The sequence below is a fragment of the Mastigoproctus giganteus genome, chromosome 6 (assembly GCF_048544385.1).
Source record: "Mastigoproctus giganteus isolate SK-2022 chromosome 6, ASM4854438v1, whole genome shotgun sequence".
Lineage (NCBI taxonomy): Eukaryota > Metazoa > Arthropoda > Arachnida > Uropygi > Thelyphonidae > Mastigoproctus > Mastigoproctus giganteus.
Window position 1 is genome coordinate 63611787 of NC_143580.1, and position 24040 is coordinate 63635826.

General features: G+C 37.8%; 1 protein-coding gene across 3 annotated transcripts in view; it reads left to right on the top strand.

Moving 5' to 3' along the window:
- The window catches only part of Asap (ArfGAP domain of ASAP), a 673774-nt gene that overhangs the window by 81297 nt on the left and 568437 nt on the right, over positions 1-24040 (top strand). For all 3 annotated transcript variants that reach the window (XM_090375988.1, XM_090375990.1, XM_090375989.1), the window contains exons 7-8: positions 8023-8098; positions 20180-20233. In XM_090375988.1, the coding sequence (XP_090232114.1) occupies positions 8023-8098; positions 20180-20233 (130 nt within the window). The remainder of the gene's footprint in view (positions 1-8022; positions 8099-20179; positions 20234-24040) is intronic.

Sequence of the window (24040 nt, forward strand, 5' to 3'; positions counted from 1 at the left end):
TGGAATTTGCAGAATCTGCAAGGACGGTCAGTAATGAACACTTTTTTTCAAGAAAAGGGTGAAATGGATTAACTACTAATGAAATCGACTTCATCCTCACTAACAGTAGATATATTGTGAATGATGTTACCATCCTGAATAAGGTAAATGTTGGAAGTGATCACAGAATGGTAAGATGTACACTTGATATAGATGTAGGAAAGGAAAGAAAAAAAACTGACTCGATAAATAATACAAAGGTCTTTGAGATAACAGAAGAGGAGAAAAAGCAGTATGTACTGGAACTTAAGAACAAGTTTGAGCTTCTGCAGACTGCTCAGGACCAAGACTTGCTGCATGAGCATTTCAAAAAGCACAATTAACATTCAGAATCTTTCATGCTGAAATGTTTCCAGTGTATTTCTTTGCAGCAGTCTAAAAGAACAGTGAGAATGTCACTTTAAATGGCATATGTTTCAGCATTCTTGGGTAAAACGTATGTGATGTTCTGTTTCCGCACGCTGATACATTTTGAAACTAGACAAGCAACTAACATGGTTTCTCAACCAAGCACTAGAGTGCTGCTGTGTTAACTAGTTACAAAGTTTTAGAGTGAAAAATTGCATATAATGCAAGAGAGCAAGCTTATACAGCATCAGCCAAAAAAAAAAAAAAAAAAACCACTTCCAATTCACCTATCCATTTGCTCCAAAAGTTTGTCCAGTTCTACTTTGAATTTATTTAAGCTATCAATTTCCACGACAGATGGAAGTTTATTCCAGCAATCAACCACTCACTGGCTAAAAACAAATTTCTACAAATCTATTCTGCAACTGTCTTTCCTCAGTTTGAATTTATGCTCACTCAAGTGCATAATCTGTGCAAGAGGAATAATCCCATAAGCATTGAGCTTGCTCAATCCATTCAAAGCCTTAAATACCTCAATCAGATCACCTGGCAGGTGCCTAGTCTACAGATGCTGTAATTTGCAGAACTTAAGCCTTTCTCGTTGTCCTTCTCTGCTCATTCCAGCAGCTCTACATCATTCCTAAAATGAGCCCTCCAACCCTGTATGCAGTACTCAAGGTGTGGCCTGACCATCGGCTTATACAAAAGGATAATCACCGTACTAGCAAAGTTCGTGTATATCATTGACAAGACCCAACTCTGGCAGCCTGTCTATACTGCTCAGAAAACCATATTTGATGTCACAGTTACCCACTGGTCTTTTTCATTCTCACTATCTGACTGCACAATTGGTACATTTTTCTGGGGTTACTGCTGACCATATGCAGTACTTCGTATATGTCAATGTTAAATGTCAGTTTCCATCTCTAAGCCCATCTGACCAACTTTTCTAGATCCTGATACAGCCACGTACTGTAGTTACTGTCATTATCAACCCTGCCAACCTTTGTATCATCTGCAAACTTGGACATTAAGCCTGTTATACCTTCATCAATATCATTGATAAATATAGAAACAACAATGGTCTCAACACTGAACCATAGGGGACTCCACAATGAGCAGTGTCCATTGATTACCACTTTGTCTCCTCCCACTCAACCATTCTTTTATCCATTACAGCAACTTGCCTTTAATGCCATACTGCTCCAATTTGTACAGTGGCCTTCTATGTGCAACAGTATCAGCTTTCCTGAAATCCAAGTGTATGATATCAAAATTATTTTTTGCATCCAGTCCTTTTGTGACCATCAGATTTGTTAGACAAGACTTTTCCATAAAAAACCCATGCTGTGTCTGAACTTTAACTGCAGTCTTGTCTAGATGATCCTGGATTGTTTTTTTAACCAGTGACTCCATTCTTTTCCCCAGAACAGAAGTTAACCTGACAGGTATGTAATTACTTGTGTTACCCTTTGATCCCCTTTTGTGAATTGGGGATACATTTACATTTCTCCTATCTGTGATGACCTCTCCTGAGTCTAAAGATGGTCCCATAATTATGGTTAAGGGTTTGCTTACTTCATTTGCTGTCTCCCTTAATATATATGGATAGATCTCATTCACTTTGGATGCCTTTCTTGCATTCAACAATTTTTCCTCCACTTTCCTCTCAGTTATTACAAAGTCATTTAGCTCCCTATTAGAGTTTGATAAACTTCTGGCCTCCACTTCCCTACAGAATTCCTCATGTGTCAATGTTGATTAAAAATACTCATTCAGTTTGTCAGTTTTCTGAGCAGGATCATCAACAGTCGAACTATCGATATAAGTGGACCAATCTGATTCATCCTCTTCCTTCTAGAGTTTACATAAGTAAAGACGTCTGTGCTGTTTTTCTTTGAATCCTTTGCCAAAGATTTTTCATCTGCCTTTGCTTGTCTAACTTTATTTGTGACTTGATTACAAACTAGTTTATATCTAGCATAGGCTTCTGGCGTCTGATAATTTATATGCATCCCATGCATTTTTCTTCTCTGCTGCGAGCTGCATTAATTCATCTAATATCCATTTAGGCCTAAACTGTGAACAATAATTTTTATTTCATATGAAAAGCCTAGTACCCTTAAAAATTAAGTCCCTGAAGGCTGCACATTTAGAATTCACTGTTGGTAACACATCAGTTGTATAGAATTTAAAAACTCTCTGAGACCACTGTAGTCACCTTTATGAAAGCAAAAGCCCTTCCCCCTTACGCCTGGTGATAGTTACATCTTTAAGTAAATCCCACATAGTACACTGTGATCATTGCCACCTAGTGGTTCCTTTATCTGCAGATTCTTAACACAAGAAGAATCACTGCTGATAATCAGATCAAGAGTATTACTCCCTCTGGTTGCCTCAAATATGTTGCTGAAGAAAACAGTCATCCAATAAATTTACAAAAGTCTTGCTTGTGTGCAAGTGACCAAACCACAAGTTCTAGTTAATATCTGGAAAGTTAAAATCCCCTATTTTGAGACATTCTGATTTACTGGTTCTTACTATTTCTCTGCACAGTTGTTCATTGTACTGATCAGAGTCATTTGGCCTGTAGCACACTCCTTATTTTTGCTTTCCGACTGCTTTTGTTACACCAAACTGACTCAGAATTTCACTGGCCACCCATGTGAACTGAATGCACTGCCTTAGATTTTGTGTTTTCTAACTAACAGCATAACCTCTCCTCTCTTCCTATCCTATCTGCCCTTTCTGTAAACTTTATACTCCCCAAATTCAATTCTGAATTCTTTGTAGATTTGTGGCACCATGTCTCTGATATCCCAACGATATCCACATTTGATGTTTTAACAAGCGTTTAAAATTCATCAAAGTTATTTACTATATTCCAATCATTCGTGTATTTGCAAGTATGCTTGCATCTGTTGTTATTCGTAGTTACCCAACCACAACCCATTTATTTACTTGTTCCATGATCACTACCAGCAGGTTTAGAAATCCACAGCACCTTGCTTCATTGGCTGCTGCTCATTCCAATAGAATCAGTGCAAGAATTGCTTTCCTGTCTGCCTGCGGCCATTGCTAATCTATTAGTCTTTACATCCTTCCAGGCTAGCAGTTTTCTGAACCATCTAACACTGCCTTGATGTCATCAGAAAATATTCTTGCACCCTTTCTATTTAAGTGTATCCCATTTCTGTAGAAGCAGTCTCTCCTGTTAACAAGCACAGACCATGTTGAGAAAAAATCTACCCCACAAGCCTTGCACAATCTCTCCTATCGTATCTGGGCAGAATTGCACATGCTTTTAATTTGTTGTTTGTTCTACTTTTATGTGTAATGTTGTTATCATGGGAACTTGGATAGGTTTCCATTGATAGTACGTAGAGTGGAACTGTTGTTCTTCTAGTTAAGTTACTTATACAACTCTCCCATGTGATATGGCAATGTATCCAGTTGAGATAGCAACAGCTCTAACAGTCTTGCATGAGATATTTTTAAATGATTCATTTGAAATATTTGTTATAAAATTTTGAATGATAAATAATGTGTTATCATTCAAACACAGTAGGCAATAATTCACTCACCAGTGGAAGTTATCAATCAACGTGTGTAGTATTTAAATTTTATGTGCTTAGCAGTTTGCCAAATTTAATATATTTTTAAAAAAATTGAAAATTGAAATAAATAATAGTATCATATATACACTGAGTGATCACTGAATTATGACCACCTACATAATACTTCTTTTGCCCTCAGTACAGCAGCTATCCAACATGGCATTGATTCAACAAGATGTCAGAAGTGTTCGGGAGGTATGGACAACCAAGCTGTGTGTAATGCGGCCAGCAATGCAGGTATTGAGGTGATTGGTGTATCCAGAGGCCTGATATGTCTTTCCATAGTGTTCCACAAGTGCTCTATGGGTTTGATATCGGGGGTGTTCGGAGGCCAATCGATATGCTGGAAGTCAGAACTATGTTCCTCAAACCATTCCTGCACAACAAGTGCCCTCAAACCATTCCTGCGCAACAAGTGCCCTCAAACCATTCCTGCGCAACAAGTGCCCAATGGCTCGGCGCATTGTCATCTTGGAAGACTCCACCATTTGGGAAAAAGTGTAACATAGCAAGGTGTACACAGTCAGCTAGCAGTTGATGATAGTGCAGACCTCTGATAAGTTGTTCCACATGCACCAGGGGTCCAAGTTCCTGCCAGTGAAACATGCACCACACCATACAACCGCCTCCACTGGCCTGCACTTTTGATGCATGATGGATCAAGATCCTCGTGTTGTTGCTGCCAAATCTGTACATAACTATCCACGGTTTGGAGTAAATAACGTGACTCATCCGACTAGCACACCTTCTTCGAGTCTTCTAATGTCCAACTTGCATGCTCTTTGCACCAGGCGAGTCTTTTCCACCGATGAATCTTGGTTAGGATAGGATGCCGTAGGGGTCATCTGTTGGTATAGCCCATACGTGCGAGCTTGCAATGCATGGTCATGTCAGATATTGTTCTGGGTTGGCCCATTTTGTATTGGGTAGTCAACTCTTGAACAGTGTTGCACCTGTATGAGTCATCGGACCCCACGCTTGCCTCTAACTTCAACCTTTCGCTGACCTTTGCAATTTTGCCATCGGGTCGTTGTTTGACCGTTTTGACGGCAGTCCTGGCACACTTTAACTACGGTGGCTCTCGAACACCCCACCAGTTCAGCCGTTTGGGAAATCGAGGCACCAGCTCGTTGAGCTCCCACAATCTCTCCTTTATCAAAGTCCAATAATTCCTTCCTTTTACCCATCACGCCCGGAATTTTACTACCTACTGAACCACTGACACTTCATCTATGCTACTTAGGTCGACTAACTCAGCACTCTCGTACCTCGCGTGGTCAAGCGGGTCACATTCAGTTTTCATAGGGGGGGTCATAATTCAGTGATCACTCAGTGTGTGTATATATATATATATATATTCTTAAAACTATTCATATGCATAATAAGCATAAATATATGTGCATATGCACGTTTAAAAATTTTCACTGTTAAGGATTTTTTAAACTGGAAAATGAAAGAGACCAACTATTTTATTTTATGACTATAAGATTTTTTTAAATTTTCCGTAAAATTAATATATTTTTTATTTTTTTAATATAGAAGGGTATAAGAAACAGCATTTTAATATGTAATTTTTTTAAATTAAAAACTAAAAAATTAGATACAGTAAGTATTGCAAACCATTAAGAAAAGATGAAATATTAGTATACTTCAAGGAGAATTGAAAAAACCCAAAAATATTTTTCCAGAACTTAAAAATAAAGTTTGGCACCTGTCAGGTTCTGCCACCATCTGCTTTGGCATTTTATGGGAGTATCAACTGCAGGGCTGATTACTTGTCAAGTCACGTCATCACTACCCAAGCAAACAGCATCCCAACACATTGGGATGCTGTTTGCGAGTAGTGATGTGAATATGCATGGCACTGTGTACACTTCCTTGTCGCTGTTTATCTATTAGAGCATTTTTGAATTTTTCCTTCATTATGCATATGAATAATTAATTAGACTTAAGATCTGACTTTTGGTAGAATTTCTGATCCAAAACTGCATTTATTTTTGTAAAGAATAAAGTAATGCCAGTGCCCATAGTGAATGTTTCCATTTCAGTCATGGATGACTTTTTATTATTGTATGATACAGCCTTAAAATTCATATATCTCTTGTCTGGTTCACAACTATTCTCATGCCTCAGTTAGGAGCTTCTGTGGAGAGATGAAAATCCTTTTCTATTGTGAGATTAAGACCCTAGAGTTTACCAAGATCAAAAGATTTTATGCCCCTAACTTTAAGTGACATGATAGTATTTATATATACTGAGTGATCACTGAATTATGGCCACCTTCCTAATACTTTGTAGGTCCTCCTTTTGCCCTTAGTACAACAGCTGTTTGTACTTTTTGCCCTCAGTACAGTGGCATTCATTCAAAGATGTCAGAAGTGTTCGGGAGGTATAGCCAACTAAGCTGTGTGTGATGCAGTCAGCAATGCAGGTATGGAGGCGATTGGTATATCCAGATGCCTGATTTGCCTTTCCATAGTGTCTCACAAGTGCTCTATGGAATTAATATCGGGGCGGTTCAGAGGCCAATCGATATGCTGGAAGTCAGAACTGTGTTTCTCAAACCATTCCTGCACAAGTGCCCGATGGCTCGGCAAATTGTCATCTTGGAAGACACCATTGCCATTCGGGAAAAAGTGTAACATAGCAGGGTGTACACAGTCAGCAAGCAGTTGATGATAGCGCAAACCTCCGGCACGTTGCTCCATATGCACCAGGGGTCCAAGTTCCTGCCATTTAAACATGCACCACACCATACAACCGCCTCCACTGGCCTGCACTTTTGATACCATGCATTATGGATCAAGAGCCTCATTGTTGACACCAAATCCGTACGTGACCATCCACGGTGTGGAGTAAATAACGTGACTTCCAACCAGCACACCTTCTTCCAGTCTTCTATCCAACTTACATGCTCTTTGTGCCAGGCGAGTCTTTTATGCCGATGAACCTTGGTTAGGAGAGGATGCCCATATGCACCAGGGGTCCAAGTTCCTGCCATTTAAACATGCACCACACCATACAACCGCCTCCACTGGCCTGCACTTTTGATACCATGCATTATGGATCAAGAGCCTCATTGTTGACACCAAATCCGTACGTGACCATCCACGGTGTGGAGTAAATAACATGACTTCCAACCAGCACACCTTCTTCCAGTCTTCTATCCAACTTACATGCTCTTTGTGCCAGGCGAGTCTTTTACGCCGATGAACCTTGGTTAGGAGAGGATGCCATAAAGGTCATCTGCTGGTATAGCCCATACGTGCGAGTGTGCAACACACTGCCATGCCAGATTTTGTTCTGGGTTGACCCATGTTGTATTGGGTAGTCAACTCTTGAACAGTGCTGTGCCTGTTCGCCTGTATGAGTCGTCGGACCTGGCGCTTACCTCTAACATCAACCTCTCGCTGACGTTTGCAGTTTTGCCATTGGGTCGTCGTTTGACCAATTTGATGCCAGTCCTGGTACACTTTAACTACTGCAGCCCTTGAACACCCTCACCAGTTCAGCCATTTGGGAAATCAATTCACCAGCTTGTCAAGCACCCACAATCTGTTCTTTATCAAAATCCGATAAATCCTTTTACCTATCATGCTCAGAATTTTACTACCTACTGAACCACTTACACCTTATCTATGCTACATAGGTCGACTAACTCTGCATTCTTGTACCTAACAGGGTCAACAGGTCGCATTCAGTTTTCATAGGGGTGGTCATAATGCAGTGAATCACTCAGTGTATATATATATATCTATATATATATATGTATATATATATTTTTTTTTTTTTTTAATTAGTGATATTTTTACATGTGTTTTTGCATAGTTTTAAGTTTTTTTTAATCATTGGAAAAATTTTATCTCTAGAAAACTGCAAATAAATTAATGATGTTTTAATTGGGATCTTTGTGACATAAAAATATGTTTTAATGTCAGTTGGAAATATTTCACTATGTTTTCACTGAAATGTAATTCTTTAATATCCTTTAAACTTATATTTTTTTTTTCCTTTTGAGGACAAAGATTGAAAAAGAAAAAAAACAACAAGCAAAAGAAGCAGGATTAATACGAACAGAAATTTCTCCAGCTGAGGTACAGTGTGAATATTTACGATTTTGATATTTAAGGAATCATTTTATCTTCAATGCTGTATTCACTCAGTGTGTGGTATACATGTTATTTATTACTTTATTTTTGATGCTATCAAAAAACAGTTAATATTACTAATGTTTTTCTTTCTGCTTTGAAACAGTATGATAATGGAAGTCTTTCAAACTCCTGTCAGTATTTGTATTTATTTTTATTGCTGTAGAAATAAACCCCAGTTTCACATTTGAGTTCTTAATGTCTTAGAATTGCAGACAAAATTCAAAGCCAGTTTTGGAATGAACTACTGGTGGCTTGCCATTTTAGCTTCTCCCTTCTAAAACTAGTACAAAAAAAAAATGCCTTTGAGATGTTTGGCAGTTATTCAAAAATTGCCATTAACTGATGAAATAAACATTTCAATGTGTTCGATAGAGATGCATATACTAGAAACAAAATTATGAATTTACATTTAAATTTGAGAAAGGAATACAGTGGATTCCGGTTATTTGGGCCACCAGTTAATCGGGGCAGCCGTTTATTTGGGGCAAATCTTAAAAAAACAAAAACCAGTCGAGAAAATAGCCAGGGTTTATTTCGCTTAATTGGGACAAAATGCCGTTTAATCGGGGCAGGAGACCTCAGCACTGGAGATTACCCTATGATTGTCTCCGACCGTACCACGTAGTTCGGTCGGATTTCTGGAGGTCACAACCATAAAACAATAAAAACAATTAGGAGTCACCTGTTTATTGGGCTTTTCTGTTAGTGCAATCTATCATAAACGGACAGTAAAGTCTATCTTATTGAATTTGCAATAATACCGGCAGCTGGAATTCTGTGGGTTATTATGGTAAAATGTGTTTACACCTCCATGGAATCTTCAATCATTTTAAAAAAAATAATTTTCAGAATCTTCTCTTCATTCCTATTTTTAAAGCTTCGTAATTGTTACTCCGTTCTCACTTGCGCGTGTTGTGTTACTTGCAATTTGTGTGTGCCCTCTTCTTTGTTATTGATTGCTTATCTTTTTACTGTTTTAAATGTCAGTGAACAGAAATGTCAACTAGTTTAGTTAGTATGTACATATTACAGTACGTATTAATTATTCCGATTATCACGTATATTCTTACGATTTTCACGTATATTCTTACGATTTTCACGTATCATTTAATTTTTTAATTGGTAAGGTAATAAAGGGTAAATTTGTGCTTAATATATCTTTACTTTTATAGCCTGTGGATAATATTCCTCCTATTTTCGCTAATTAGAATCGCTGTTTAATAGAATTAAAATTCAATTCACAAACGTGATCATAATGACCGGCGCTTACTGCACATCGTATAGTGACCGGTACTTTACTATTTTGAGTTCGTCGTAAAGTGATTTCATTGTGCAGTGAACTAATTGTAAGGGGGGGGGGGGTAAATTGTATTTTTAACTATTTACGTGAAACTTCGGATAATTGGGGCAGCCGCTTAATCGGGCCAAAATGCACTAGTCCCGATGTGTCCCAAATAACCGGAATCGACTGTACTTTATTTTGATTTACCTTCGAAAGTCTTAAGTGGGTTAAGCTAACTGACTTTAATATGTTAAAAATTCTACTCACATTATATGAAATGATATAATAAAAATAAAAACCCTAATATAGTTTAGCAGATGCAGTGATACAATGATAAAATTGAATAACAAATAGTTGAGTAACACAGGCAGAGAGTGCTAAATTTACTATTATATGGCAGGCAGGCAGGAAGGCATATGGAAATACATATTGATCTTCTAGAGGTGTTGGTCTAATTGATGGTTTCTCTGATGGTTGAATGTTTTAATAAGTATGCCGTATAGTGCTTGAATAAGGATGCTATTGCCTAAGTGACCCTGGTGTGAACATTTCTGATTGTTGGGAGGGGATGTTGTTTGGCATTTTCTGTGCCATTACCCCTCTTCTGTATGCTGGTAGCCTGTTGCATTTATGATATGGCTGTTAAGCACTAGAGATTAGTTGGGGGAGGAATTGTTGCAGTTCCATCTGTGCTTAGCTGATGTTGAGAAGGGGAAAGAGACTCATCTTTTTTCTATTAATGTTAGATGAATTTTCTTGTATAAGAATTCTTAGCATTCATGTCTCTCTCTCTCTCTCTGTCTCTCTCTCTCTCTCTCTCTCTCTCTCTCTCTCTCTCTCTCTCTCTCTCTCTCTCTCTCCCCTGTTCTGTTCTTCTGTCTGTCTGTCTGTCTGTCTGTCTGTCTGTCTGTCTGTCTGTCTGTCCATCCGTCCCTCCTCTGGTTTCCATTAGGCTGGTGGCTATTAACAGGAGAGATTGTTTCTACAGAGATGGGATACACTTAAATAGAAATGGTGCAAGGATATTTGCTGATTCTATCGAGGCAGTGTTAAATGGGTTGGAAAACTGCTAGCTTAAGGGGATTAACAAATTAACTGTAGCCACAGGCAGAGGTGAAAGTGATTCTTGCACTGCTTCTATTGGAATGAGCAGCAGCAGCATGCAAAGCGAGGTACTGGGAATTTCAAAGGCTGCTGGGAGTCATCATGGAACAAGTAAATACATGGGTTATGTTAGGGTAACTAAAAGTAAGAATAGGTATATGTATACTTGCATATACACCAACGCTAGGAGTTATAGTAAATAAATTACATGAATTTGAAGTGCTAGTCAAGACATCAAAAGCAGATATTGTTGAGATATCCGAGACTTGGTGCCCCACGGATATAAGCAGTGCAGAATTGGAGTTTGGGGAGTTCAATGTAGTCAGAAAGGATAGACAGGACAAGAAGGGAGGATGGGTTATGCTGTTAGTTAAGAAACATAAAATCTAAGGAAGTGCATCCAATTGACATTAGTGGACAATGTAATGTTGAGTCAGTGTGGTGTGACATAAGCACTGGGAAAAGGAAAATTAGAGTAGGTGTGTGTTATAGGCTTAATGAATCTGATGAGTATAATGAGCAGTTGTGCAGGTAAATAGTGGGCCAGTAAATCAGAATGTCTTATAATGGTTGATTTTAACTTTCCATATATTGACTGGAACTTGTGGGTTGTTTACTCACACACTAGCAAGACATTTTTGGATTTTGGATTTCGTAGATTTATTGTTTGACTGTTTTCTTCAGCAACATGTTCGAGAGGCAACCAGAGGGAGTAATACTCTTGATCTGATTATCATCAGTGATTATTCATGCGTTACGAACCTGCAGATAAAGGAATCACTAGGTGGCAGTGATCACAGGGTACTGATGTGGGATTTACTTAAAGATGTAACTACCATCAGGGGTAAGGGGAAGGATTTTTGCTTTCATAAAGGTGACTACAGTTGTGTCAGAGTTTTTAAATTCTGTACAGTGAATTCTAAATTGGAGGCCGTCATGGACTTAATTATGGAGGATATTAGACTTTTCATACCAACTAAGAAATACTGTTCAAGGTTTAGGCCTAAATGGATATCAGTTGAATTAATGCATCTCGTGGCAGACAAGAAAAATGTATGGGATGAATATAAATAATCAGGTAACACAGAAGCTTATGGCAGATTATGAGAAATCTTTGGCAAAGGATGCAAAGAAAAACAGCAAAGAGTTCTTTACTTATGTAAACTCTAGAAGGAAAGGGATAAATGGAATTGGTCCACTTAACATAGTTGATTTAGCTATTGATGATCATGAGAGGGCGCTCGGGTCGGAGAAGAGAACAGTTGGTGGATTTTTTGCTGATTCTGTAAAGGAATAAGTATTTTTAATTTTTACCGTATTCTTCATTAATTAACATAGTACATTGTGTTTGCAGAGATATTAAATAGGTTTAGTAGCGTTCGTTAGCTTCTTATTTTGAATTAAATCAGTGATTTTTGGAAGTTATGACTCTCGGTGTTGGGGCCAATATTGTTTAGCTAGCCTCCATATTGTAGTCGATAAGAAATAGTTTAATGTTTATATATCTGGAACTGATAGTTTAAGGTAAAACTAGATAGCGCAATACAAAGCACAGTATTAGGAATCTGTTAGCTTATTATAGTATTATCAGTTAATCTACTAAAATTCATTGTTAATTAAATTATAATTAAATGGAAATCATGACCCAGACTAGAGCTGCAAAGCAAAGATCACAGACTAGTGAGAGTGCTGTGAATTGGGGGGAGAAACGAAGGGGATGATTTGCCAACGTGTCAGTCTCAAAAAAAATGTGCGAAATGTGAAATGTTTGCCGAAATTTCTAAAACAGGACATGATCTAGCCAAGGAGGATGCCTTTGTGTGTGTGTGTGTGCGCGTGCGCTAAGTGTCTAGAGTGTCAAGAAATTAGGTGGCAACTCAGCATTCTGATGGGCATCTATGACAGCTTGAGGTGTAGGGTAAATGCCGTTGAAGAAATTAATATGTGGGGCCCATCAAGCTCTCAACTGCCCAACTGCTCTCAACGACAGAGCTCACTCCTGTGCATCAGGCAAAACAGAGGCAATCTCCAAGGCAGAATGCGCTGGTCACAAACAAACTAGTTATTGTTGGTGACTATTGTCAGGAAGATCTTGGAATGTATTATGCAAGAAGGATAGGTGAAAGAGGACCAGGGTACGTCTGCCAGGGGTAAAGGTTGATGACATTGTAGAGCAGATATTATCTTTTAAGGGCACAAAAGGTAATTTTGTTGTACATGTTGGAATTAATGACATTAAGAGTAAGAGATCTGCAGATTTATTCAACAAGTACAGGTCAATCTTGACAAAAAGTCATGAGTTATGTAGAATGTGAAAGTGTCTGAAATTCTGCCCAGAAACGATAGGAGGGAGTATATGATGAGAGCTTTGTCGATCAATTCGCCAAAGCTCTCATCATATACTCCATATATACATCATAGGTTGACTATTGATGATCATACTGTGATAGCTGATAAACTGAATGAGTATTTTGCATCTACATTCACACATAAGGAGTTATTCAATGAGGGAAGTTCCAGAAGTTTATCAAATGCGAACAGGAAGCTAAGTGATTTTGTAATAACTGAGAGCAAAGTGGAGGAGAAATCGTTGAAGTTAAACATAAGGAAGGCACCTGGGGTGGATGGGATTTTTCCAGTTATATTAAATGAGGTAGCAAAGGGAGTAAGCAAACCCTTAGCTATAATTATGAGAGCTTCCTTGGACTCAGGGGAGTCCCCATGGACTGGAGGTGTTCATGCAAATGTATCACCAATTCACAAAGGGGTTTCAAAAGGTGACACAAGTAACTACAGATCTGTTAGTTTAACTTGTGTTCTGGGATAAATAATGGAGTCACTGGTTAAAGAAGCATTGCAGGATCATCTAGACAAAACTGCCGTAATAGTTAAGACACAGCAAAGGGTTTGTTAAAGTGAGGTCTTGTCTGACCAATTTAATTGGATACTATGATGTTGTTACAAAGGAACTGAACATATTCTTGCACTTCAGGAAAGCTTTTGACCATGTTGCACATGGAAGACTGCTGTAGAAATTGGAGAGGTATAGCATTAAGGCTAAGTTGCTACAATGTATAAAGGGATGGTTGAGTGGGAGACGAACCAACGTACCAACTGTGTGGCACTACACTTAAGGTGGTAGAAAATGAAAAAGACCTGGGAGTAATTGTGCAGTCAGATATGAAGTTTTCTGAGCAATGCAGACAGGCTGCTAGGGCAGGTCATGGGGTTTTGTCAATGATATATAGGAATTTTGCTAGCAGGGAAAAGGAGGTGATTGTTCCTCTGTATAAGGCAATGGTCAGGCCACGCCTTGAGTACTGCATACAGGTCTGGAGGCCTCATTTTAGGAAGGATGTAGATTTACTTGAGCGTGTACAGAGAAGGGCAACAAGATTGGTGAGGGGAATGAAGGGATCCTCTTATCAAGAGAGGCTTAAGTTCTGCAAATTGCAGTGGCTGGAGACTAGGCACCTGCGCGGTGATCTGATTGAGGTGTATAAGGCCTTGAATGGGTTCAGCACCCTGAATTCTGATGGGATCCTTCCACTTGTTCAGATTACTAACCTAAGGGGGCATAAATTCAAATTAAGAAACGACAGATGTAGAATAGATGTGCAGAAATTTGCCTTTAGCCAGAGGGTGGTTAATTGCTGGAACAAACTTCCATCTGTCGTTGTGGAAGTTGATAGGTTGAATAAATTTAAGGAGCAACTGGACAGGCATTTGGAGGGAATGGTGTGATTTTTTTTTTTTTTTTTTTGGCTGATGCTGCATAAGCTCATACACTTGTTTACTTGCATCACATGCCACTACTACTACGACAGAGAGTGGTAATCAATGGACACTGCTGTTCGTGGACAGATGTTATTAATGGAGTTCTGCAGGGTTTGGTGTTGGGCCCATTGTTGTTTTGTATATTTAGCAGTGATATTGATGAAGGTATATCAGGTTTAATGTCCAAGATACAAAGGTTTGCAGGTTGTTAACGACAGTTTGCAGGGTTGTTAAAGACAGTATGCTACTGCAACTGGATCTAGATAAGTTGGGAAAATGGACTGAGAAGTGGCAACTGAAGTTTAACATTGACAAATGCAAAGTACTGCATATTGGTAGCAATAATCGAAGAGAAATGTACTAACCGTGTTGTACTACACTCATGGAAGTGGAAAAGACCTGGGGGTAATTGTGCAATCAAATATGAAGTTCTCCTGAGCAGTGCAGATGAGCTCCCAGGGCAGGTCATGGAGTCTTGTCAATGATATTTAGGAATTTTCCTTGCAAGGACAGGGAGGTGATTGTCACATTATACAAGGCAATGGTGAGGCCACACCTGGAGTACTGTGTACAGGTTGGAGGCCTCGTATTAGGAATGATGTAGAGTTGCTAAAACGAGTACAAAGAAGGGCAACAAGATTGGGGAGGGGAACAAAGGGGTTATCTTACCATGAAAGGCTTAAGTTCTGCAAATTGCAGTGCCTGGAGAGTAGGTACCTGCGAGGTGATCTGATTGAGCTGTATAAGGCCTTAAATGGGTTGAGGAAGCTGAGTGCTGATGGGATTCTTCTTCTTGCTCAGACAAAGAACCCGAGGGGGCACAGTTTCAAATTGAGGAAAGATAGGTTTAGAATAGATGTGCGGAAATTTGCCTTTAGCTAGCGGGTAGTTGATTGGTGGAACAGGCTTCCATCTTTTGTTGTGGAACTAATAGCCTAAATAAATTTAAGGCTCAGCCTTAAATTTATTTAGGCTTTTTTTCTTTTGTTTGTTTTTGGCTGGTGCTATATAAGCTTGCTTTCTTGCATCATATGCCCTAATAATGCTAATGCTAATAATTCTTGTTGATATTTCTGAGAATCCAGGTGGAAGAGTGATTTGAAGGAGAATTTATGTAGTGTAGCTCCAGTAGGGGAGGAGTACCACATTCCAGTAGTTGTGGGGAGAAAAAAAGTAACAAAATTTAAATATTATGGAAAACACTTCAAAGGAGCACAGAGCCTCTCAAGACCATTTTATCCCCTCTTGCTTTCTTGGTGATGTCAGTGGTTGTTATACTTCACAATGAAAGTGCATTGAAGTATAACCCTATTCCTTTACTCTTGATTTCTGCAATTAACTAACATTATACACTGCTTCTGGGACTTATCATACATATGCCTTTTGTGACATTTTCAATCAGAAGTTTTTCTTCCACACACCATTTGCTCATTTAGATTTAATATATTATTCACTATTCAACACAAAGTTGATGATTGAAGCCACCTATGTCTGATGAGGAACCAGTAGCTCTGAAACTGATCCAAACAATGCTTTTAACATTTTAATTAATAACAGGCATCACTTTTTTTCTTTTTATGTTTATTCACTGAAAAACTACTAGTAATTAAAGAGGTTGACTCATCGATAATGGTGTCTCTAAAGTGAACATTAGCCAAAGCTTGTTCCTTTCAGTGGCAGGAATAAAAAGTCCCCAAGTCAGTAAGACAAAAAAAAAAAAAAAAATAAATATATATATATATACAGTCCATTCCGGTTAATTGGGACACATCGGGACTAGTGTATTTTGGCCCGATTAAGCGGCTACCCCAATTATCTGAAGTTTCTCGTAAATAGTTAAAAATACAATGTACTCCCCCCCCCCTTTACAATTGGTTCACTGTTCAATCAAATCACGTTACGATGGAGTCACCATTGTAAAGTACCGTTCACTATACGATGTATAATAAGCGCCAGTCATTGTGATCACGTTTGTGAATTGAATTTTAATTCTATTAAACAGCGATTCTAATTAGCAAAAATAGGAGGAATATTATCCACATACTATAAAAGTAAAGATTAAGCACAAATTTACCCTTTATTACCTTACCAATTAAAAAATTAAATGATATGTGAAATTCAGAAGAATATACGATATAATCGGAAGAATTAATACGTACTGTAATATGTACATACTAACTAAACTAGTTGACATTTCTGTTCACTGTCATTTGTGGGTGGGGGTTAAAATTTAAAACAGTAAAAAGATAAGCAATCAATAACAAAGAACACCGCACACACAAATTGCAAGTAACACGATACGCGCAAGTGAGAACGGAGTAACAAATTACGAAGCTTTAAAAATAGGAATGAAGAGAAGATTATGAAAATTATTTTTTTATATGATTGAAGATTTCATGGAAGTGTAAACACATTTTACCATAACCCACAGAATTCCAGCTGTCGGTATTATCGCAAATTCAATAAGATCGAGTTTAGTATCAGTTTATGACAGATTTCACTAACACAAAAGCCCAATAAACAGGTGACCGCTAATTGTTTTTATTGTTTTATGGTTGTGACCTCCAGAAATCCGACCGAACTACGTGGTACGGTCGGAGACAATCGTAGGGTAATCTCCAGTGCTGTGGTCTCCTGCCCCGATTAAACGGCATTTTATCCCAATTAAGCGAAGTAAACCCTGGCTAATTTCTCGATTGGTTTCTGTTTTTTAAGATTTGCCCCAAATAAACGGCTGCCCCGATTAACCGGTGGCCCAAATAACCGGAATCCACTGTATATATATATATATGCATAAATGTGTATTATAGTTAAAAGGCACTGTCTGGCTGTTTAGATAACTGGAGGTGAAATTAGGAAGGTAATCAGGATTGAAATCGACACACACTGCCCATGTATTACACTAACAGTTGAGAGTGTGGAAGAATTTAGATGTAGGAAAGTAAACAGTATATGACTGAAGAATATAAAGCTGGTGCTGAGTCATATACTGGCATATTCTTCAGTCATATACTGTTTACTTTCCTACATCTAAATGCTTCCACACTCTGAGCTATAAGTGTAGTATGAGGGCAGGAGTGTCTATTTCTAACCATATATGTACTTACTAGCTTTATCTATGCAGCAAAATAGTGGAGTAGTTTTATGCAAATTACTTAAACAAAAATCTCAAAAATAACATATATATGTAAGCCTGAACAAGTAACTGATATCATATACATTTTTTTTTTTTTTTTTTGTTTTTGTACATCATATGATTGGGAATCAGTAAGCAAGTCACAAAGTAAAGAAAAAAATAATTAAAAAAGGAAACTGACCCGAAAATAGTATTTATTTTTAACACATCTTCAGAAACATTTGTATACAGTTGTCCCATCAGTTTATGAAATTTGGAAACCTACTATGTAAAAATATTTTGGTTATTGTTGTAACCAGTGAGTTACATCGTTTTCAATGGTCCACATTTTCAGAATTGGAATAATGAGTCCATTACTTTCAACTTTGATCCAAATGTGCATCAATGCAATGGAAACACCTTTCCCAACAGAGAGCTCTAAGACTGTTCCATCAGTAGGGAAGATAATGGCAGCTGTTTTCTGGGACTGTCATGGCATTATTCTTTTGCATTTTCTAAAGCCTATTAGTTATGGGACATAGTAAAGATATCATGGAGTTTCAAAAGTGTGCAATTGTGGGAGCTCATGTATCAGGTGCTTCCACATCAGAAATGGCATATCTTGTTAATTGCTCACAGCCTACTGTAGTTAAGGTGTCCAAAGAATAGCGTTGAAGAGGTAAAACCACCTCCCACTGACAAAAGGACTGGAAAGGATTACGTAAGGTTGATGTTTTTAATAAGTGAAGGTGCAGCACATTGTACAGGCTGAATGGCAGGGCACTCTGAGACCGTTGACATTGTAATGCAATATGGGGAATGCAAGAACAATATCTGAAATGGCGCACACTCAGATGTACGGGGTTTCACAGTAGATGACTCAGGAGATACCTCTCGTCACTGCTAATCATCATTGACAGCAAATGCTGTGGTATCAACAACATGCTGGTTGGACACTGGAGGACTGAAATGAGTGTGCTGGATGATTTTGAATATTGGTCCAGCACGTTGATGAATGCCTTTGTGTGTGTGTGCAACAACACGAGTCCATGGACACATCATGCCTGGTACCCACTATCGAGGCAGGTGGTGGTAGTTGCTTAATGTGTGGCATGTTTTGCTAGCAAGAACTAGAAATCCCTGGTATGTACGAACCAACATTTCACAAGTGAGATCTACTAGCAGCTCTTAGGAAACCAGGTGCACCCCACCAGGTTGCATTTTTTCAGCGACAAAAACGGGTTCTTCCAAGATAATAATGCACTGTGTCATTGGGCTCTGCACTGTGCATGAGTAGCTCGAGGAACACAATTAAGATATCGTCCATGTTAATTGGCCTCCAAATTTGCCTGACCTCAATTCAATTGAACACCTGTGGGATGTTTTGGAATGGCAAGTGAGGCATATGGACACACAACTGTCATCTGTTCTGACACTGTGGAAAGCCTTGCAGGCAGCATGGCTGCAGATCCCTATGGATATCTTCAGATGTGTATTGAAGTCAGTGCTGAGGCAAATAGTGGCTGTTATCCATGCTAACAGTGGTGCAACACAGTATTTGGCAGGTGATCATAATTCAGTGATCACTGAGTGTATGTTCGATTTTAGATCACCTTGCATATTTATTGTTTAATTTATCTGGTTCATGATTTAATTTCATTTTGTATGTGATTGTACTTTATCTTATACTTCTACAATGCACCCTTTTATTGGGTATTTGCATCTCTAACTACATAATTAAAATCATAGTCTAATGCTTATAAACCTCTTCTGAGAAACATTTTGTGGATAATGATGGGGGGGGGAAAGATGTATCCCATGGTTGTTGATACTTTACAGTTAATGCACACAATTTGTTGTTGTAGTTTGAAGGTAGTTGATAACAGCTTGAATTTTAATGTCATTATAATTGATCTACTGTTCCTGGGATATTTACCTTTTTATACAAACCTTTGAATAATGAATTAACTTGTACAGTTTCTGTTTCTTTTGGTATCTTTTGGATGACTCAGTTTTACAATTTGTAAATATGTGTTCTTTGTAATGTATGAATATTTTGCTATGAATAGTTTTTTTGTAGTCATGTGAACATTGGGATAACCTTATGTGAGCGGCATTCTTTTAGAATTTGAATATGCATTTTTTCTGCAAAGAACCTGAGTAATCTCAGATAATTTGCTGAAATAGTTGTCTATCTTTAGGAGAGGTTATAATCTGCTCCATTCAATGCTAGATGTAGACCGTTGCAGGAGACAAAAAGAGGCTGTGTTCAGCATGTACAGTGACTTTATGTAGCTTTCATAGCCTGAGGCTTTTACCTCACTTTCTGTACAATCTTGGACATTGTGGATATATTTTGTCTCTGGGTTTTTCAGGTCTTCATAATGCCTATCTCCCCACTGATAAGATTCCAAAAAGGATCAAAATCCAGGTCCTGGGTAGCGGCATGTACTTTAAATAAAAAGCAATATTTTTCTTCATTAGAGTAGAGCCTTTTATTTAGAGTAGTGCAGTACTAAGGCAACTCATGGTGACGTGCCTCCACAATATGAAATTGATGCACTAAGTAGCAAACCCAGTTTGCTCATAGCTATGAATGGAAAGAGGCTATTCCTGACATGTACAATGATTAAAATGTTATTAAAAACATCTCTTAATGTTACCTGTGTACATTATGTTTTCATAACAAAATATTTATTTTCATATGATTTCCGACATTACTTTTTCTTATATTATTGTATTATAGATTGCCGATGAAATGGAAAAAGAAAGAAAAATGTTTCAGCTTCAGATGTGTGAGGTAAACCTGATTCTGGCATTACACTTTGTTTAATTTTTTTTTTTTTTTTTTTAAAATAAAATCTTTTTCTTTAAAGAAAAAAAAAGCAACAAAAAATCGTAGTAATAGCAGTGGCAAATGATCAACACCACCTTTTGTTTCCTTAAAAGATGACAGCACTCTACATTTTCATCAACTTGTGCTCCAGTCAGACATACTCTGGTCCTATTCTATTTATCCTTTTTTACAAAATATATTTCCCTGATAATAATCACCAACAACAGTTACCCATTGTGGGATCAGCATATTCTACTGTGGCAAATCTCATTGTGTGTTTTTGTTACATGAGTGTAGTCTCTAGCATTGTGCTTGAAGAGTCCCACTTTTTAATTTCTTTGATTGCATCATCCACATTCTTCTAGATATGTCCATCAGAATGCTGATTTGGTGCTTAAGTTCCTGTGCTCTCTACCACGAAAGCACACACAGACATCCTTCTTGGCTGTACCATGTCCCATTACAGAGAATCTGCAAAAAGGCCACAGTTAGCTGTGATTCACAAGAGAATTGAAATCATTGGTTCACACATGAGTCAAAGCATTCATGCTACTTTGAGCTTTTTTGTTTTGCTGCTGCTGTTTGAGACACGATTCTAGTCTAAATTTAATTTAAAATTACCACCCGAGGTAAGTGCGTAACAATACATGTTATCACCAGCTTTTATGTAATATGTGCTGCACTATTAGGTTTCTAAATAATACTGCCTTTCTAATTGCTTAGTGAAAAACAAAAAAAAAAAAAAAATGTTAATCTACTTGGTTAGAATCTTCAAGCTGCTCTTTTACTACAGTTAAAGTCACTGGTTGGCAATTATTAGATACGATCTGAAATCAACAATAAGAAATGCTCTGTGATTATTAATTCATAACTTTCTAATTCCTTATCTAATTTTTAAGAATAAATTAATGAACATGACTAGGATTATGGAAACTTTTTATTGAACACAATTTTAGTATCTTAGGTAAAAAAAAAAATGGCAAAATTTCCAAAAACTTATCTCCATTATCTCTTGACATTATCTCTTGATTCCATTATGTTCCCTGGAACATAATGGAGTCACTGGTTAAGGAAGCAATGCAGGATTATCTTGACAAGATTTCAAACACACATCATGTGTTTGTTAAGGGGAAATCCTGTCTGACAAATTTGATTGGATACTATGATGTGGTCACAAAGGAATTGGATGCAAAGAATAATTTTGATATTATATGCTTGGATTTTAGGTAAGCTTTTGATACTGTGGCACATAGGAGACTACTGTACAAACTGGAGCAGCACGGCATTAAGGGAAAGTTGCTACAATAGATTAAAGGATGTGTGAATGGGAGAAGACAGAGTGGTTATCAATGAACACCGCTCTTCATGGACTACTGTTATTAGTGGAGTTCCCCAGGGTTCAGTGGTGGGCTCATTGTTTTCAGTATTTATCAGTGATATGATGAAAGTATATATTGCGGATATCGTCTGCAACGACGATATCCGCAAGTTTGGCAGGGTTAATCATAGTAATGATAGTACGCTACTGAAGAGCTCTAAATTTTCCCACTTCTCTTTACTGTTTGTAACTTTGGATCCAATTTTAAAATGAATAAGATACATTTTTAAGATAGTATACACAATGTAACAAAAAGATAATGAGACTGAATTAAGAAAAAAACATCTGATACTAGTATTTGCTCTGTAGAGGGCAGTAGAGGAGAATAAAGTGACTGTGGCAGTCCTGCCAACCCAAACCAATGCTGTAAGTTGCTGTTTTGTACTGACATTCTTTGTGCATCCTGTCAAATATCATTGATAGAAACCAAAGAATGAAACAATGGATAAACATCTAGTTTTGTGTAAAGCTGGAGAAAAGTCTCACTGAAACATGTTAAATGTTGTGAACAGCTTATGGTGATGAGGCTCTGTCCTAATAAACATTTCAATGGTTTAAGCTTTTTAAAGTGGGCAGAGAGAGACTGTAGTATATGATCCTCAAAGTGGACAACAAAAAAAAGGCCTGTAGCCCTGAAATTGTGGAAAAAGTTACAAGCAAGTGACCGCTGATTAACACAGAGAGTGCTAGCAAGTCATTTGAATGTGAATAAGGAATTTATAAGATCTGTAAGTACCACAGACTTGGGAAAAAGAGAAATTTGTACAAAGTTTGTTCCAAGCTGTTTGTATGATGACGGAAATATTCTGACAATTGGATGCTTGCGAAGAACCTGGTTTCCTAAAGAACATTAGGCTCCAGCAGACTTCTTTCTATGTCCCACATTGATATTGAGGTTGTAAGTCTGACATTCAGACTTACAACCAATTTGATAGTCTGACATTCAGAAAAATGGGACAGCAGAACTAAATAGCATCATGGCAGATAGTTTTCCCCAAGTCTTTTCAAAGTTTATTTGAATGCTCTAACAAGATTATTTGGTCCCTTTTCCTATTTTAAGAAAAAATTTTCCTTATCCATATTTTGCTTTATTTCAGTTCAGTCTCATTACTTTTTTTGGCACACTGTGTATATATTATTATATGATATTTGAAATTGTTTATTAAGTTACTAAAATTTCACTCTATCTTTCAATGAAATGGCAGACATTTTGGCATTTTTTTTTAGTTTTTTTTTTTTTAATGTCAGCTGATCAATTATTAAATTGTATCTCTGGTATAAATATTTTTGCACTAGAGATACGATTTTTTTTTAGTATAATTTGTATAATTCTTACTTTATTTTATTTTATTTTTTATTTTAACAAATTCCCTTTATTAAGTAAAAGGTTAAACTATAAAATTGCAAAAAACATAATGTTACATACAAGGGAATCAACAGCAATGTGCTAGATCTTTGCTGGTGAACTCCCCAGCAGCTCCAAGTACCTTGCAGTGCCAAGATTTTTAAGTCAGAAACCATCAATCCCATACAAAGGAGCAAGGATGCAGAAGACTTACACCAAACTCCTCTGTATGAGATTGTTACTGACGATACAATTGGACTAATAAGATATTCCACTTCTATTAACCTTTTGAGACTCATGTTGTTATTGTAATAGTCAGATTTTTTTCGGCGGTGAACGTGCTCAAGGTCCAAACTGTGGTCCCTACAGTCTGAACATCCAAATGATAGAGGGAGTGATCCCAAGCACAAAGGTCTGGTTTCCTGATACCCTCATCAGTTGAAAATAGAGTTTCCTTTCTAACCTCCCAGCCCCTCTGGTGCAACCGATTTTCTACCAAGTTTACTATAGCATCATGTCTTTTAACTCTAACACCATGTGTTCTATGATACCCTTGTGCTATGTGTCTTTGTGCAAAGTCATCCAGTGACTTGACTGCATTGCACCCAGCTCCATAGGCACCTCCGTAGCCAGGTGGGAAGGAGCAGCAGTGCGTAGCACACGCTTCTTGATTAGACCGGGGTTCGAGCCCGTCACCACCAAATACGGAGGATGCGGAAAGGTCAGGGAATGACCACCGCATATCCCAGAGCAATATGGCCTTAGTTGCTGATGCTCCTAAAAACCAAATAACAAATAACAAATCCAGCTCCATTGCCTTTCTGTACTACGTCCTCAATGTTCTAGAGAGGGTAGGAAGGGCATTGATCCTAGTTTTCACTAGGTCAACAAAAGCATGGCCGGATAGCAATTTGGTTCCGTCACCCACCCACTGGTGTTGTGAACGAACCTGGTTAGAATTTTTGAAACAACAGCCATCGTAGGAGGTTCCTCTCTCTCTCTCTCTCTTCTTTATGGATACCTTAGAATCTATAAATACATTACCATC